We start from the raw sequence: 19,376 nt of genomic DNA, 5'->3' as shown, positions 1-19,376 counted from the left end.
CAGAATTCTTCAATAGTCCTTAGTCAGGATAAGCAGAGGAAGTGACAGGAGTGATCAAAGTTCAGTCCAAGAGACAGACTAGAATCATAAATTTCAGCAGAAACACAGACGTGAAGCAGGTACACTGACAAAAATATGACTGACAACTTGATTTGTGTACATTGGGAAGCTGGCAACAGGTGTGTGAGTCTAATCAGGGGTCTGTGATTGGAGGAGAGTTGCTGCAGTGGGAGTGGTCAAATGAAAAGAGCAGGAAAGAAACAGACAGGTAGGAAAATGTTATCGAAATTAAACAGAAACATGAAATGCTTAAGTATGATTCACAGCCATAGCTACATAGTTGTGCTACATGTATTTCCTGTAAAAAAAATCCTTTGGTTTGATCCAAATTCAAAGTAAACCCAACATCTGTGTTTCTTTTCCATGCAGTAAGTAGATTTTGCTGTTTTTTTGCTGATATATGGCCATCATGCAGCATAGATCTTTGTAATAATATGTGACACCCTAGGTTTTGGAGAATGTGCTTTCATTCTGCTCCCTCTTCTCCATTGGAACAGCTCGGTTACTATGAACGCTGGTGCTTTACATGCTGGGATATGCTGCTGAAAGAGAAGAGCTGAGAGTCAGAAGGTGCCGTCTCTTCTTTGATTTCAGGGAAGGTCTGGTCAGGGAAGATGTCCCTGAGGTTCTCCTCAAACAACTCCTTGAGCTTCTTGCCTGCCATGGTGACCTCAGTGTCAGTCTGCAACGTAGGCAAAACCATGAAAAAGAGCATATGCATTCCTTGTCAAATGTCAAGAGTGAATTTGTTAAAAGGTGTATTTCTGCAACAGTACCTCACCTCTGCAAAGGATGGGCTGTTCCGGAGGATGAGCCTGATGTCTGCTATAAATTCTAAAGGGCTCTGGTAACACACACTTTGCTCTGCCTCCAGTCGCTTCTTCACAGTGGAAAGATTCAACGACTTTATAGTCTGCTTATTATTACAAACCTACAGTATTTCGAAAGGGAGAGATAATAAAAATAATCATCATCATGCAACTTCATTGATAAATGGCAAAATCAGGATTGTTGATTTGTGAAAATCATTATTATACTATTATTAATCAAATGAATTTTCCTTTTTTCCTGTATTACCACATGAAAGTCCAACATGCCACTATACTGTTTTTGAATCATCATGTACTATCTTTAATTTTGTAATTACAATTTTGTAACAAACAAGGTGTCCCAGTGTCTGCGAGAAACTTTTTTTAATATCGGATTAACGTCTGTAAAGGTAAAAACAACGCATTTCACATAATTAAAATAGCAGTTACAGTAACTCCATGTGACATTAATCCTGTAAACGTTTCCTCTGACGGCTGCTGTGCTCCCACACTCACCGAGGGGGGCCGAGGCTCTTCAAAGTTGGAACTCAGTCCGCTGCAAAACAAGTGAAGCAACAGCCGCTCACACTTCTGCAGCATTAGAAAGAGACATAAGTAACTTGATAAATATTAGTGGTTAAACACATTTCAGGCCATAAACAGCATCTGTACTCAACATCTGGCCTAATAATCTAATACTTATTAGAGTATTTAGAGTATTAATAGTATTTATTATAGTATTTATTCATGTCCACAGTACTGTGGACATGATGGCAAGGTTTATGTGTTTGTATCTTAAATGACATTTCAATTAAACAACAAAATCAAAACTTTATTAATAATTACAATTGTAAAGAATTAAACGCTTATTTCTGCCAATGAACATCTCATGGTTTTGTTAGTAGAATAACAACCCACGAGAACCCAGCTAAATTTCTGGTGGATGTAGCACTTGCCAAACAAAAATGTAAATTTGATGGCAGAACCATTGACTGTTAGTAGAAAATTACCTTTTACTACTTTGACACTGATGATCTTCTACAGCGACATTTTGAAAATGTCGTAAGATACCATGAAATATGTTTTGCAGCCTGGAGTCTTTCAATGTCTTGTTTGTGACTGACAGAAATCTCACTGACAGGGATGAATGAAGAATGGCCCAGAAACTAAGCCAATACATTCTGAGGCAAATTTGTTTTTGTTTTTTATTCACATGTCAATACGGACATATCATGAATAATGGGCTTACCATCTCATAAATAATCCCTGTCTGTCACTTTGCATACTGTACAAGTATGTTCATGTCAAATCAAACAGCACACATGGGACAGTTATGACAAATGAAATTTTGTTGTTTATACCTCGGCAATGAAAGAAATAAAAGATACCAACTAGCTTGTCCACATGCAGGAATCCTTCATCAGAATCTGGCTCCTTCTTTACTGTTCTAGCTTCAGGTTTACTCTCACAGACATGCTCCGGGAGGATACAGCAGAGAGAGCAAAGCCATTCGCCGCTAGAAAAACACAGTCCAGACACAAGCAGTGGTGTAAAGTCACAAGTATAATCCCAAAGAGATGTACTGTCGTGGTTACAGTGCAACAATGTAAAAAAAAAAGTGAATTATGAGATTTTTCACCTCATGACAATGAAAAATTGAATTTATTTGCCTGGGCAGATTGTAGAGAGTAGGAACATGACATGTAAGGTGATAAACCCTGGGGCACTTGGAACAGCGCAGTAGTGCTCCGACAGTCTGGCACACAGCACACAAGCCTTCATTGGGGTCCTGCAGACGAGCTCCATGCTGATCAGACTGCTGCTCTCGACCTGGCGGAAGGATGCGTCTGGGAGTCTCACTTTGGGCCTGTGGTTGAGCTGAAAGCTGTGAAGGACCGTGACGGTTGCTGTCTATGCCTTGGGGTGGAGTTGGGAGCTTGTTCCATTCTCCTGTACTGTCGGGGAGGCTGGCTGCTCTTTGGTTAGCTTGTTCCTGACAACAGACAGAAACCAACCAACCAAGGGGCAGTAAATGTCGATTGATACAATTTAGTCAGTGGCTGAATTGACAGTATCAACAGATTATGTGAGTATGAATTGATGATAATTGGAAAAACAGATGGGGGAATATGCAACTCTATAAATATTAATACTCCAAAACAAAGATATTAATGTCTTACATAGCTGCTGTCATAATCTGGCTCATCTTTGATAATGATCGGCGCTGATGACAAACGTCTTTTTTTGACAGCAAAGCCCACTGCATCGTTGGTTTGATGGGTCTCAAGAGGTTTCCAGCAAATACTCCTTGGGAGCAAAGTGACAGCCAGTTGGAATGAAGTAAAATTCATTGGAGAGCTAAAAGAGGCTGAGGTGATAGAGAAGTGTTATGTGCTTGTTTGTGTGTTTCTTACCCGAGTTTCTCCTCCTCAGAATTCTGAACAGATCCTGGTGAATACTGACGTCCTTGCCCTTGAATAGAAGGAAAGACTGTTTAGATAGACAGACAGACAGACAGACAGATAGATACTGACATACCATTTCGGTGTGCGGTCGATGGTGGTAGACTTTGGGAATAGTTTGGTTTAAGTGCATTCACTGTGGTGCCCAAATCATTCCTTCTGTTCAAGTACACAGCCTCATTCTCGACACAGAAAAAACACTTAGTACATGTATGACAATTTAGTCAGAAAGAACATTTTTCTTATAATGATGGCCGAAGCGCAAGCCCTCCTATCTGAACTATCTTACTGTATTCTGTCTGAACAATACAGACATGAAGGGGAATCTGCGCTTTGGCCTTCACTAACCAAGTTTTTGGTACCATTTGGTGTGATTGCGGTGAACTCGCCATGCCAGAGCTGATGGCTAAAGGTGTCGTGTGGGTGTACAGAGGTGAGGAGGAAAATGCATCTATATGTTTGAGTTGGTAACCGCTTCCTCGCCAAGGCTGCAAAGGAATGAAGGAAAAGAAAAAAAAAGTGCATCGTCATTGTCATTCTACATTTGTCATGTAGTCAGACATCTGTCTGGAGATGTAGTTTTCAAATTGTCAAACTGTTCCTTCTAGCCTAACATACTGGGGTAAACGGAGCAGCGTGAGTTGTTGAACGTACAACATAGCCAAGTATACTTTTTCATGGGTAACTGATCATTTTCGTATGCAGCTACAACAGCTTGAACATATCAGTGTGACAAAACAAATGGGAGCACTTCAGAGCCCAGTATTGTCCCGTGCATGAGCCCATGTGTCAGAGCTGCGAGCAAAACACTCTCCGAACTAGACTAAACAACATAGATGATGAGATCATATCAAACATCTATTATAGTGTCTTGGACCCCTCCTGTGTCAAATGTTGGCTGCCTTTGTGCTGCAGATGTAGCTGTTATACTTTGAGTCATAGGCTTTTGATAGAATCAAATCCATCTTGACAAGAAAAGACATAAATTGCCCAGGATGTGAAGGCTGTCACGTCTATTTAGGACAACACCATCCACTGTCACTACTTGTTAAGTGTGTGTGTCTGTGACACATGCACATATGCATTCTCACACAGAAATGCACACTAACCTGTGGTATACACCCAGGGCTCGTTCGGCTGCTGGATGGGCCGATGTGGTTAGAGGGCGACATCATAAATCTGTGGCCCGGCTGAGCTGGGATACAGTGTGATGGAGAAGCTGCCTGACGAGACCTTGGTAGAGTCCGCTGGAGTTGTACGCTCTGGTACCACATCCAAGGAGGAGCAGGAGGCTGAGGCTGCCAGTGGGCCTGTGGGTTTAGTTTGTCCACCTGCATCTGGAGTTGAGTAAGGGTATTATGGGGAGATCCCAAGGCAAAGCTGTGGGCTGAGCCTGAGGGGCCCCCAGGGTGGGAAAGCTGATGCGCAATACCCTGAAAACCTAGCTGGTGCCCTGGCACACTCTCCACCAAAAGAGCCTGAGGAGACATACACACCAAGACAGGACATAATGAGGCATAATGAGTGAGGGATACCAATACAGAATACAGGCCAAACTACTGCAGAAAACTGAGTGAAGAGAGATAGGTTGGTGGAGTTCTGTAGGTAATAAGATAACGACAGGCCAAGAAGGGCTGCAAATAACGTTATTTGGACAAAGAGCCTAGCCCCAGCTTTTTAATGTTCTATCGGCTGCTCCCTTTTTCCAGTGGTTCCCAGGTCTCTGGTGATCAAATAATGCTTTTACACCAGATGTCCGTCCAAACATAAGCCATCTCATTTTTATCCAGGCTTAGGAGCATACTGGGCATGGCACGATTAGGATTTCAATGTCCTGCTCATGATTTTAGAGAACCCTCTGTTTTCTAGGCAACCCTCTTTACCAGCTGAAACCCTGGTGGCTCTATTTGACGATATAATGATAAAAAAACGCCAAAAGGAAAGTAACTGTCAACTGCCAAGGGTTACAACTCAATGAGACATTTAGCATTTTCCTCTGTTTTGAGCCATCAGTCCTCTCATCTCCCACAACAGTGTGATCTGTGTTATTGTACTGGGTTGGAAATTCCAGAAGGAACTGACCCGGGAAAGTTCACGTTTAGACAGAAAAAAATGCATGTGTCCGTAGACAGGATGCGCTGGAGTTGTCAACATGAATATGAGTTTTGGGGACAAAAGGTTAAGAATGACATGGGAGGACATGGGTATATCAAATACAACAGGACACACTGACAACAGGTGAATAAAACATGACATGGGAGGCAGAGGGATACGTGCCAGAAGTAGAGCTATGGGTTTTTGAAGAAATGGTTGTTTGTCTTACCCAGGTCAACATTTGAGGCCCAGTATGAGGAGCGACTCTGAAAGCGAACACTGCTTTGTGGTACAAATGAGGCACTGCATTTCGCCCGTAGGAGGTTTCCTATCTGAAAGAAAATCTGCAACAGAAGGGATGTTATAAATAATGTTCTGAGGATGGGTGGGGGGGGGGGGGCTTTGTGTCTTACAGAGGACATATGTTCCCACTTTATCCAGTCCACCATAGACCAGGCTCCTACCAGGAGTTTGTGCAAACAAGACTGTGAGATAATGTGGAGAGGATACACTATCAGATGAGCCTCACCAAACGTTTACAGTACAGGAGGGCTGCACTCCCATTCTTGGCTGTGGCCCACTTAGAGAATTTGATGACATGATCCAGGTGTCTGGACAGATAACCAATGTCCTCCTGTTGTTTTTTCAAGACACTCTCATGATCCTTTGTTGCAGCCTGTGAGAAAACAAAAACAAAGAAAATTGCAGTTTTCAAAGAGCTCAGTCTGCATGAAATCACGTTGTATTTCAAAGATGGTTAAAGATCTACAGCATGTACTACAAATAATACTTAGATAAGGAAAGCAACTGAAATCTGCAAAGCACTCAGGACTTTTCAGAGCTACTGTTACCATACCTCAAGTTGATTGACCAGCAACTTGCCCTTCTTGTTTATCTCCAGGATTAAACTACAGATGGACGTCTTTATTTCATTGTGAACAGATGTGCGGTTCTGCTCAACTTGACGTAGTCTGGAGGTATTCAACAAAATAAATGATGAAATAAGATCCAGAGAGCAACAAACTGTAAGTTCATTCATCTTTTGCATGTATGTCAGCAGTTGACATGTGTGTATAAGGAAATACATACCCGCTATTTATTGAGTTTGACACCTCTTCAATGACTTTCTTCTTCTCCTGCAGCTGGCGGGTGAGGCTCTCCATGTGCTGTTTGTGGCTTTTGTAAGCATCCTCCAGGAACTGGTAACTAATACAAAAATGTCAATCAACACGAGGTGAAGGTATGCAGGCATGAAGTAGTATAAGTACTGTTTTTATGTATTCTCAAGTAGTAATTTAGAGCAAACAGAGATTCTTTAGTTTGTTTCCCATACTTAAGACTTATTTGTATCTTAAGTATAAACATAAACACAGACATATGAACCACACATGACACTGTATGATTAATTGTTGACTGTACTTGTGGTCCTTGTGCTCAACCAGCTGGCAGTCCCGACACGTTAGCAGGTCACAGGTCTCACAGAACAGCTTCAGCGGCTCCTGTTTGTGGTTGTCACAGAACATCGGCCTCTGAGCCGACACAACTCGCACCTCTGGAATGCAAAAGCTCATCGTTTTTATCGTCATTCGACATATGCGTAAAGTACCATTCAAAAGTTTGGGGTCACTTAGGAATGTCCTTATTTTTGAAAGAAAAACACAGTTACAATGAAGATAACATGAAATTAATTACAAATACAGTCTAGACATTGTTACTGTGGGAAATGACGATTCTACCTGGAAATGGCTGATTTTAATGGAATATGTGCATGGGTGTACAGAGGACATATCCTGTGTTCTAATGGGAGATTGTTAGCTAAGTGCTTCCAGCAATGTCTGGAAGTTACAGGAGGTTACTTCCATCATTAAGTCTACTTTCCTTGAAGAAAGGAGGCATTTTTATTTTGTGATGATAAGGATGAGTATAGAGACAGGGTCCGACATTAAGGGATGCCCGAATGCCCCGGGCAAGTTAAAATGGATGGAGGGCAAGTAGAACCCGTTCAAACTTATCATGTTTTCCTTTCTATTGGGCTCTGTTCTGAGAAGCCAGTTGCATTTTTTTAGCACGGTGTGCTGCTGCTTTCATTGGCTGAGCGTCCCTGCTGCGTGCATACATCAGACCTAACACTTGTTCGTCACTGACTGTCATGGCGGAGCTCTCAGAACACAGAACGAAGTTGAAAATGAAAAACAGCATAGGACCTTCCGCACTTCGTGGAAACAAAAACCATACCTGGGTAGAGTATGATGAAAGAAACGCGAACATGTACTCTACTATATGCAGAGAGTCCCCGGCAATGGATCATTTTTCCAAGGGAGCAACAGCTACAGAAGATAGAACTTCCATTCCCATGTAAAATCCATGCCACACATAGCATGCATCTAGGCAAAAAAAGGTGGACTGCTCCAGGACCAATGGACCGTTGTGTTGAAAGACTCAATTCACAGACGTACAACCAGATTATACAGTGCCTTACAACTGCATACCACGTTGTGAAAACTGAGCAGCCGTTCGCTCAGTGTCCCTCACTTCAACTACATTAATATGGGATTCATATTCAGATTCATTGAAGTCATCTACGATGACATCTGGGAGCCATACTTTAATCCAATAAAAGTAGCCCAATTCCCCAGTGTCCTGGCTGATGCCGCAACAGACGTATCCATGAGGGACCTGGAGGAGGCTGACTGACGACTGATGAAAGATGGACAGCCAATCAATATCTTTCTAGCAGAATAAAAACATGCCACTGCCACAGGACACTGTGAATCCTTTAATTCATTCATTGTTAAAAGAGGATGTAAATGGTGTTCAAATGTGTCCACACTGATGCCCTACTAAAAAGAGGGATGTTTGCGAGTTAAATGTCATTAATAATAAATACTGCTTTCTGAAGCAAAAAGCGATGTGTAGTGTTGTATACAGTTTGGAGTTTAATGAGAAATTAGTCATGAGAGAAGGTATCACAGGGAGAAAAAAAAGGTTGTCTTAGGCAGGGCAGGTAGGGGGGGGCAAGTGGATGTGAGAAGCACTTGCCCAGCAGGGCAGGTAGGACAAAACCTTAACGTTGGACCCTGAAAGATGTGTGATGTGAATATGTTGGCTCTTTAACTTTTTCCACATCCCTTTCATCGTTTGTAATTTTCTTTTTTTTCCATCTGTAATTGGGGTCATTGTATGTCGGGTCATTTTAATCACGTTCCACTGTTTCCTTGTTTCTGCCCCTCTAGCACCTGTAAAGTGACCTTGGCGCCATATATTTATTCATTCATTCATTCATTCATCTTCTTCTGTTTGCTCTGTTTACAGCTTGCGGTTGTGGGTGCAGACACCCTGGAGGAAACACCAGCACATCAATGTGCCTCATTAAGGACAGACAACCACTGACACACATTCACACCAATTTAGAGTGACCAATTAACACCACCTACTTTTGGAGCTGGGAGGAAGCTGGAGAACCCGGAGAAAACCCACACATACACGGGGGAGAGCATGCAAACGGATCCACACAGCAAGATCACAGGACAGGGACCTTCTTGCATATGAGGCGACAGTGCTAACCACTGAACCACTGTGTCACCAGGTGCCATATAAATCAGCTATTATTTTTTATCATTATTATTACTGTTGAAGAAGGTAGAACATTTCTGTTCAATAGGTCACACTGGATTTAAAGAATAACTGAATTACTGAAGGTTTAAGTGTTGTATCAGCAGTTGTCACAGCAAAAGCCTCTCTCAGAAGCAGGGAAATTAGAGATTGATCATCAGGATACCTTGTGATTCTTTACTCGTCTGTCTGATGGTATGGTCTTTGGTGAATTTGACTCTCTGGTGGGCCTCCACGCAGGTCGCACACAGGTACTCAACACAGTCTACACAAAAGCCGGCAGCCTCTGTGTTGTCATCGCAGGTCATGCAGAGCTTTGGACAGATCAGACAGAGCATTAATGCAGAACGGGGTGGGGGGCTGCACCTGAGCCGGCCACCCTCCAGCTCCAGTCCATGAGCCTAGTCTCTACCAGCTGAGCTACCACCGTCCCCTGTTCATGGGACTATGGAAGGATATACCCACGAACAGGTTACACTCTAGGCCAGTGGTGTCATGCGTCTTCGTTACGTACAATACATCATCTGCAATATTTCAATAAAAGTAATTACTGTTCCTGTTCCACTGTTTCAGTTCCATTGAGAACCAGAGATAAATGATTTCTCTTCCTTCTTCATTCCCACTTTAGTTTGTGTGGTGAATCGGTTCAGGTGGTCAGGATCATGACACAGATGTGGAAATGTATGTCAGTTTAAATGATTACAAGCTTTTCACACATTGTTTAAATCATAAAGTGAAATACACTGTACTTCAGGTCCACATACCTTAACTAAATGTTGTGTAGAGCCACAAATGACAAACTGAGATAGCACTTCTTTTGTCAGCGTTTTTCTATGTTCAGCTTGTTAATATTGTAAAAAAAAAAAAAGGATAGTTCATTAATTGTCACCATTTTCATAACTGACTTGTAATTTTTTGGCACTAAAATATTAGAACTGATGCTCTGAATGGATGGTGTGCGTTGTGTCACCAACCTGCACTGTCCTCTCCACAGTGCTGCTGGGAGCCTCCACACAATCCTTCACAAAGACGTTTGGCATCACATCCACCTCCATACACTCCTGCCGGCACACCGGACAGCGGATCACGTTGACTGGAACCACACACGATCGCTCCACATTAAATTTCCAGCACACATTGATGGTTCCTCATTAGTCCACAGTTGGTCAACAACAACTCACGTGGTTTGGTCGCGCCGTCGCCCAGGGGGTTCGGAGGCTCTGCGGTGGCCAGGTTCCTGGAGGGTGGAGGCAAACACTTGTGGCAGAACGTGTGCAGACACGGCAGCAGTCTGGGATCTCGGCTGTGGAAGTTCAGGAGGCAAACGGGGCAGGTGTCCAGGTCGCCGGGGCTGGCTGCTCCAGATGTGTCCAGCTGCACTGGCATGCTGTCAGCCTCGTTCTCTGAGACAACGACCGCAGCCTCCCGCTCGTCTGTACATCCGTCCATACCTGCACCTCTCCGCGGTCCGGTCCTCCCCCAGCGGGCACACACAGGTGGACCAGGCTCAGCACGTCTCACAGGACGTCTCCCCACGCCCGCCCCCTTTTGAATCACACCGCTGTTGAATCATTTCGCTGTCTGTCTGACACTGAGTTGTTGTATTATCACAGTGCGACTGGTGCTACCGACGTGTTAGCTGTTAGCTCAAAGGGTGGAGCACGCGCTTGTTGCTGCGCAACAGGGGGCGGAGTCTGACGTGAGCGCACCCAGTCACTGGCTGCGGGATGGAGGCTCACGTTTTTTGTTTCTAAACACCTCAAACCAACCAGTGCAGACGTACAGGTTCAGGGTACTAATAATTGGAATATCATGGAATAGTTCATTTAATTAAGTAATTTAATTGAAACAAGTAAATGTACAATGTATATCAGATTCATTCAAACAAAAACAGAAATTCTTCAGCGTTTTTGTTTAAATTTTGATAAATATGCCATACAGCTCATGAAATCCACTATCTCTGATTTCAGATTTGAGCAAACCTGACACTGAGGGACGATAAGGAACTGTAGGTTCATATGTGTGTAAATCTGATTGGGTTAAAGTGAATGCCTCAGCAGACATGAACCTCACCACACGTCGCTGTTGAAATTTTTTTAGATGCCCCAGTAGAATATTATATCTATATTACTCTATTGATTAGACAAGTTAGGTTTGCATTATGTTTGGGCAAAAACAAAAACTATTGTAGTGTACTTGTTAGAGAGTATATTTATATGTATATGCACACTGGACTGTGTGTGTGTGTGTGTGTGTGTGTGTGTGTGTGTGTGTGTGTGTGTGTGTGTGTGTGTGTGTGTGAGAGAGAGAGAGAGAGAGAGAGAGAGAGAGAGAACTGAAGCAGCTCCTTCAGTTCTCAGTCCTTTGATATCACTCTGCAGTTCTGGCCTCATCACAGTTTTATTTATGTGATTAAGACAAGTCACAGTTTAGTTTCTAAAGAGAGCGATGATAACTGCAATTTTGAGTGGTCTCATCAGTAACAATATGGTGAGCAAATACACACTGGTGCCTTTAAGCACTGAGGTTCAAAGTTCATGCAATAAATTACCAATTCGACAAGCCAGAAGCCAGTGTTCGGTGGAATTCACCCACATTTGTGAGCACATGAATCTAACGGCAGAGAACCACAGGATCCCCCTCAGTGATGGGAATAATATTCCCCTCTTGGGATTGGGCACCTATGGTGACCCTCGAACGGTGAGGTGAAACATATGGTAACTGAGTAGGGAGTATTGAGTATCGAGTCCGAAAAAAGTTATAAGTGATATGCACTAATTTCTTTTTTTCTGTGCATTTTCAAAAGACGCCGAAAGGTACAGCACTTGAATGTGTAAAGCTGGCCATAGATGTGGGTTACCGACACTTTGATGGGGCCTTGGTGTATTTCAATGAACACGAAGTGGGTCAAGCCATCAGGGAAAAAATTGCTGATGGAACCGTCAGGAGAGAGGACATATTCTACTGCGGAAAGGTAAGTCAAGTGGTTTTTACTTCCAACTTTGTATCCGTATTATTTTTGGTTTCTATCATTGGGGCTGATCAATGTAATACCTCGCACTATGTCAATATTTGATTTGTTCCTCAGCTCTGGAATACGTTCCATCCACCTGAGTTGGTGAGACCGGCCTTGGAGCGGACGCTAAAAACCTTAAAACTGGACTATGTGGATCTTTACATCATTGAACTCCCGATGGCCTTCAAGGTCTGTAGTACACATAATATAGATGATAGTTACCTTATCAGCCAGAATGAAGTACGTGCACATTGCCCTCAAATGTAATAACTATTGTGCAGATAATGTTCTTGTTTCCCATGTCACAAAATAAACACAGCGTCCTGAAATAAATTACCTAAATAAATTACCTAAATAAGTACACTCGTGTTAAACTATACTCACAACATTGGCGGTAAGATTTGGCCAAATGTAGCCTGCAGTCATGCATTTATCACCAATGTTTCGGAAAAGTACAATTACACTCCAAAAAAGTACAACTTTGAGACAAAGCACATGTGCCATATGCTATATCATGTTTGTTTTACAATAAGATATACTTCAAAAATCCTTATTGGGTTTTTGTTGTTGTGCCCCCCCCACCCCCCCCCCCCCCCCATGAATTCTGTACGAAAATGAATATAAACTGTGCTGCTTACATTTTAGCCTGGAAAGGATTTCTACCCAAAAGACCAGAATGGAAAATACATCTACCACCACACAGACCTCTGTGCAACATGGGAGGTAAATTTTATTACACAGTTAGATATACAGTATCGCTAATATATTAGTGTGCACAGAATGTTTGTCTGCACATATACAACTCCGCAATGCACCGTCTGTGTGTGTGTGTGTGTGTATGTATATATATGGCATTTAAAGCATAAACATGTTTTGTCCTCTCCAGGCATTAGAGGCGTGTGTCGATGCAGGGCTAGCGAAGTCTCTTGGAGTCTCCAACTTTAACCGAAGACAGCTGGAACTGCTGCTGACTAAACCTGGCCTCAAGTACAAACCTGTGTCAAACCAGGTGACCCATATGCTGATTTTGTTTGTCTTCCCTTCTTTTACGTTCTTACCTTCACGAAAGATACATTTTGGGGTAGTTCAGTTGGCATTGAGGACTTTTGGGAAAAAAAAGTGTACTGATCATAACTTTGAATGAGAGCAGAATCTAATAAATGTTATACATTTCCTTTCATTTAGGTTGAATGCCATCCATACTTCACCCAACCCAGACTTCTTGAGTATTGCCGTCAGAATGACATTGTAATTGTTGGCTACTGTCCGATTGGCTCCTCAAGAGATGCATCCTGGTACGTAGATTTTAAGAAACACGTTCCTTCTAGTACTGTACACATGGACAGTTCTCTTTAATGTTCTGACGTCAGTCCTTTACATCGTCTGGAGTTGAAAAACAGGAAAGTGACTTGTACTGGATATAAAAATGTGAAAGTAATATGAGTGTCTCTATCTTCCTCTCTTTCACTCGCCTAGGGTGAATGTAACATGTCCTCCACTACTGGAGGACCAAGTCCTTGTGTCTATTGGGAAAAAGTACAACAAGAGCAGTGCTCAGGTGGCTCTGCGCTTCAATGTCCAAAGAGGTGTTGTCGTGATCCCCAAGAGCTTCAACCATCAAAGAATCAAACACAACTTCCAGGTTCATGTTATATAATGTCATAGACATGAACATATACAGTGAGTACACTTATGTGTAAGATGAGTTTTTAACAGCTCATTCATATCCAGAACTGGAATCTGAACACTGGATGAAAAAATATTCAAAAGTGTTTAGATTTGTTGACGTATAAGAGTCAAACCTTTTGGTTGTTTTTGCAGAGGGGACTTTCTTTTATGTATAGACAAATGAAGAGTTATACTTTGAATACACTTTGAATGAATATCTAGGAAGAGCATCCTCAAAATTGGGTCCTATCATCAACATATCACAACAGGGGTCAAAATGATTGATAGGGGCCTGTAATTAATTGTTTGTCTTTCTATTTTTTCTTTACAGATCTTTGATTTTTCACTCACAGAAGAAGAAATGAAAGTCATTGAAGGCCTGAACAAAGATATTCGCTTCGTGGAGCTTCCGATGTAAGTCTACACTATATTCAGAGCTTTGTGTGTAACTTTGCAAGCTGCAGGTTGTTCTAGTACAGGGGTAGACATCTCCAGTCCTTGAGGGCCACAGATCCTGCAGGTTTTAGATGTCACCCTGCTCCTATACACCTGATTCAAATCAGCTGCTTGTTGTCAGACCTCTGCAGAACTTCACAGATTGTTTCAGGAGAGGTAGGAGTAGGGTGACATCTATAACCTGCAGGATAGGTGCCCACCCCTGTTCTTGCAAAACCTGTTTCTTAAAAGAAATCAGCAATCGCCATCTCAGTCTCATGTTTTTTGTTTTGACACAGGTGGAGTGACCATCCAGAGTACCCATTTCATGATGAATATTAACCCTGCCTCTCTTTTTCTGGTGTCATTGCCGTCTGACTTTCAGCTTTTTAAAGCAGAAAATTCATTCGCGTTTTTTTGCTATCAGCAGCAACCTTCACTCACAAAGTACATGGTGATGTATTTACTGGTACATTTCCACAGTAAACACTAGAGGTCTCTGGTTCTCAGCAAATGAAGAGGGTACAAAGACCCTCAAGGATAATGTACTGCTGCTATAACTAACGTTTCATTTTAAAAAGAATAGCATGTGGAATGGCTTGTCAAGTGTACTTGTACTGCACTGTAGGCTTCTGTGAAATACTTGAGTAGCAATGTCAGAAAAATACAAAAAAATAAGTCAAATCTAAGACTTTATGGCGTTCTTTTTTGCTTTGTTTTGTACATAAAGGTAAACATCCATGCACACTACTAATTTCTGACACTGATTATCTTTTTTTGTTATATAAATATAATTCCCTTTTGCAGAAAATTCATTAGTATTCTTTAACTCAAAACAGGGCTTTAAAACATAATAATAAAATGCCCCCCAAAATGCTCATCTGTCATTTCTTAGTTAGTTTGGAGGAATTTTCAGGGAATTGTGTTCGTATGTTTTATAGCTGCTTTTCATACAATTACATTGTATTGGAAATACACTGTTTTGTTGATTAAAGTATTTAAATTATTTCAATAATAAATTTATGGCCAACCAGGTCTTTGTATACTATATAACCTAAAACATGTCAATCTAACCCTGGATTGACATTCATTGTTTGGATTATGGCAGAATTTTCTTTGAAAGATGATTGCAGATGTTTTGGTAATTTTATTCCAATAAGCAACCAGTATCATTTTAAATTTTTCATGATTATGGTAAACCAAATTTCATGGAATTTTGTTCAGAATGAAGCTCGTCAAAGTCATTTTTTGTAGGAAGTTGACATGTGGGGCATTTATATGGGCCATCTATATCTATGGCTAAAACCTATGCTTGCATTGTGCAACCCAAACAAGCAGCAACATGCCCGTCTAATAATCCAATAAAATAAGACAGTAAACTGCATAATCTTGAAACGGGTTTGTAACATTAAATGAAATTCAGCACATCTTCCCACAGCTTGTAATGGTTTGTGGACTCACTATTAGCCCATTAAAGTTGCATTTTTCGCTTAAGGCCAACTAAATGAGATAACTGCAGATACTAACTGAAATACACATCCAGATTTTTCTGTATTTTTTTTTTTTTTTTACATTACTTAAGAAAATAACACCTGAGGAATTAAAGCCGGTTGATTCTTCACGTTCACACTAAAAAGGTCAAAACTGCTTCGATAGTGATTCAGGCAGACAGCTTTGTTTCTATACAAAGTTAATGTGACTGTGTCTCGAATTATAATTTGATGGAGATGGGGGTTGGAGAGTTTCTCAAAAAAGACTCACTCTGAAGGATTTCAGACAGAAGAAGCAGAAGCACGTCACTCCACCCCTTCATCACTACCTCCATACAGACCCTCTGAATTGTGAACTTCTTACAAATGCTTTGAACCAGACCATTCTGGACCCCCATGGTGGGAAAATGTTCTGAATGGCCACTGGGTCTACCAGGAACGAATGTGTTTTAGGGAATAAAGACTTTTTTTCTGTTGTTGGGGGTGGCTGCTGAATCCAGCACGTGTTTGAAGGCAGGGGCCTGATATCTTTCATTTAGAATAGTCAAAAATAAGAATAAAAATAAAATAAAAATAGTCACCTCAGAAAAATTTTAAATTTGCCATTCTGAATCTTGCATGTGTGATTTTTAAGTTTTCAGACTCCTTGTGTGTCTATAATCAAATCTCTGTCAGAACTATCATTGCTTGTGTAACCTCATCCGTACATCTTTACACCTTTATAGAAATCTGACCAGCATTTCCTCCTTTTCGGTTGCTCTCCTGAGAAAAAGTCCCTGGGAGAATGTATGTGTCAAAAGGTTACGCAATCAGCCCACCACGCTGGGACAGTACAGACCTCTAGTGTGCTGTGGGGAGTGAGTGTGTTTGTGGGAGGGGGTTTGTGAATGGATGTGGATGGATATGGTGGGGGTGGGGGGGTCTTTTTGAGAGGGCAAAGCAGAGGAAAAATCTCATTGCAGGCTATTTCACAGTTTGTGAGTTTCTCAGCGCTTCACCCCTCTGCACAAATGACATAGTGAAACTTGAAACAGCAGCAGGCCATTAAGAGAGGTGAGTAACTTGAATTATTCAGCAAATTTCAGACATCTAGATCATCGGAATTGATTTGTTTCAAAAAGGTCAAATGAATACATTTACATTACTGCCCATTGATTGGTAGTATGTTTTGTTTAAAATCATTTTTAACATAAATAGATCCATGCATCTGGGATATTCTTTGTCTTCCTTTTATTGTTCAGTGTTTACATTTAGTTAATTCCTCACTGATAATCGTGTTAATGCAGCAGCAGTCTGATGAGACCAGAGCTTCATGACCAGAATATCATTTATCCTCAGCCAGGAAGTTTACGAGCAGCAAATGTTTTTCTGCACTTATTACCATTTGTAGGATTTGGTTATAAGATGGACAAATCTGTTTATTCATCCAGTGTTATATTAATTGGAAAATTATTTGCAATGGTTGATCCTCTGCTCATGGATTCTACCTTGCATCCAGGTGTACTGCTGACACTAATCCACTTATGTGTGCTGCTACAGCTGCGGGAGCGTCACAGTACAGGACTTTTATGAATACATAAATCTGAGCTGCACGTGTTGGAAAGAGGAGCCCACTCTTATGGCTTTATCTATGAGCAGCCAAACAGTCACGGCACTGAGAGATCATTAGTTCCGGTCCTGAAGCTTTTGTTTTCATACTGATTAGAAAGAGCACCATAACAGACATTTTCCCGTTGACTGACTGATCATCAATTCTTTGGGATTTTTTTCTTTCACCCAGACAGTGCACATTTCTTCTCCTTTCAACATGGCAAAACAAATAGAAATTAATAAATAGAATAATAAAGCAAAAAATATACTAGAGTAAAGTAAATTAAATAAAGTAAATTGAATAAATATCTAATACATAACCAGTCAAAAGTTTGGATACGCTTTCTCATACAAGAGAAAGTGTGTTTGCTTGACAAAGGTCTAGTACCGAAACGTTGCAATAACTTTTTTCATTTAGTTTGGACTTACTTGTCACTCCCTGACACGCCTGCCTAAGAAATAGATTTGTGAAGAATTTTGCGACTGCTGCTTACAGTATGATATATAACGGGCCATGCTGTTGCTTCCAAGATGTGGATGATTCATTACTCATGAAAATGATACATTTAATGTGTGGTGGTAAAAATGAGGACATCTCCATGGAGTTTGCAAAACGTTAATTTCAGCAGATAATGTTCAAATGTCACGAAGCCAGTTAATCATTCAATCAGTCCATCACATCACAGAAAGGTTATCGCAGTAATGTTTTAATGGTTAAAATTCCTCTGCACTCATACAGGTCATTCTCAGTCACCTGTTGGACCAAAGTTCCAACTCTTCTCCTACATATAATAAGCTTTGATTGCAAAAAGTGAAGTATGGCAATGTGTTTCCATGTATCCACAATGAAAACTGAAATGCAAAGTGAAATAAACGGGCAGCATGTACAGCAATGAATTCAATCTGCCAGCACAGAGCAGAGGGGCTCCACTGCTTTGTTGCACTGAGCTCTCATTCCCACCAAGTACCTTCTGAAAACAAAGGGCTCTATTTTTACCTCAAGCTGCAATTTGGCTGCAGTGCTGAAGATTTTGGCTGCATCTCACAAAGAGTCACACTTGCCAACATGATCAGATTCCTGAAGATGCCTTCACACAAAGCTGAATGTGGCTGTTTTAGTCATAGATCTTCATTGGCCCCCTGAGGTCACGTTAGGCAACATCCGTTGGCATGAACGGGTGAAAGAGGTCTCGATCCATTCTTGTAGCTGAATATCCTGCAGCCTGATGTCAAATTCTTTGCAGTGGGGCTGCAGCAGAGACCACAACATGCATCAGAAAGAGGAGAAAGGGTAACAGAGAAGCTGGTGAGAGGCCTGTTAATGCAACCTGACAGGAGTGAGCACAGTCAGTGAGCTGTCTGTTTCCACCACAGAGAGAAATTCTTTCAGCTGCGCTGGCCTCTGAACACGCTCTAACCATGGGCTTCATTAACTTCTAACATGGTCACGTAACATTAAAACCATTACTGACCACCTCAAGCAAAGGACAAGTAGTGACATATAGTCCTACACAGGTACTGTATTTATGGCAACATACATGGACAGTGTGCATTCTCCTTAAGAACGTCCCAAGGTACTCAGAGGTCCATTGCTAACAAAAAAAATATAAAAAAAATATATACTACTAAGCAGTAAAAGACTTAGTTAATTATTATTTACTTAGTTACTTAGTTAATAATTATTCATTAAAATAATTCACTAACTGCTAAACACACAATAATGACAATCAACTGAGGAAAGAGAAATAAGACATAGATGGACCCTAACCTCTCTGTGGTTGTGTAGAACCGGTCTTCTATCCTGAAGGTTTTACATGTTTAGATGTTCAGGTATGTAGGAGCAGGGTGACATCTAAAACCTGCAGGTTTATGATTATAACTTTTAGCTGGTCAGCACCATTCAAAGTGCAGTTTTGAAGTCTAAATATATAAAATAGTATTACGAATATAATGAATTATTCCAACAGATATAACCCAATAGCAAATATAGACTGTACAATATTTAATTGAAAAATAATATTTTTCAGGGAATATTCTTTCAAAAAGGAATTGTTTGAAATTTCAAAACATACATAAATTATTGTTAGGAGGATATATGAAACACTGATCTCACAGCCACCCTGAAATCTGTATCACAACC

General features: G+C 41.2%; 2 protein-coding genes across 3 annotated transcripts; one reads left to right on the top strand and one right to left on the bottom strand.

Moving 5' to 3' along the window:
- Positions 1-586: 586 nt before the first annotated feature.
- LOC144738992 (transcription intermediary factor 1-alpha-like) lies at positions 587-10,486 on the bottom strand (the record flags this gene model as incomplete). The annotated part of the gene is made up of 11 exons (XM_078622005.1): positions 10,219-10,486; positions 10,012-10,130; positions 9,204-9,351; positions 6,845-6,977; positions 6,515-6,631; positions 6,282-6,396; positions 5,955-6,101; positions 5,652-5,769; positions 4,565-4,808; positions 1,386-1,425; positions 587-742 (listed from the first exon to the last, which is right to left on the bottom strand). Coding segments are annotated over exons 1-11 (1,605 nt in total), but the record flags the coding sequence as incomplete, so codon positions are not given.
- Positions 10,487-11,644: 1,158 nt separating this feature from the next.
- On the top strand, positions 11,645-14,498 carry LOC144738991 (aldo-keto reductase family 1 member D1-like). Of its 2 annotated transcripts, XM_078622002.1 has the most exons (9): positions 11,645-11,737; positions 11,844-12,011; positions 12,126-12,242; positions 12,699-12,776; positions 12,940-13,062; positions 13,239-13,348; positions 13,530-13,695; positions 14,053-14,135; positions 14,456-14,498. In XM_078622002.1, the coding sequence occupies exons 1-9, from the start codon at positions 11,645-11,647 to the stop codon at positions 14,496-14,498; spliced, it is 981 nt and encodes a 326-aa protein (XP_078478128.1). The 2 variants fall into 2 exon arrangements, with proteins under 2 accessions (XP_078478128.1, XP_078478129.1); XM_078622003.1 differs by lacking the exon at positions 12,940-13,062.
- Positions 14,499-19,376: the final 4,878 nt, after the last annotated feature.

The sequence above is a fragment of the Lampetra planeri genome, unplaced genomic scaffold (assembly GCF_965212315.1).
Source record: "Lampetra planeri unplaced genomic scaffold, kcLamPlan1.2.h2 scaffold_1250, whole genome shotgun sequence".
Classification (NCBI taxonomy): Eukaryota; Metazoa; Chordata; class Hyperoartia; order Petromyzontiformes; family Petromyzontidae; genus Lampetra; species Lampetra planeri.
This window is presented reverse-complemented; position numbering and strand designations above follow the sequence as displayed.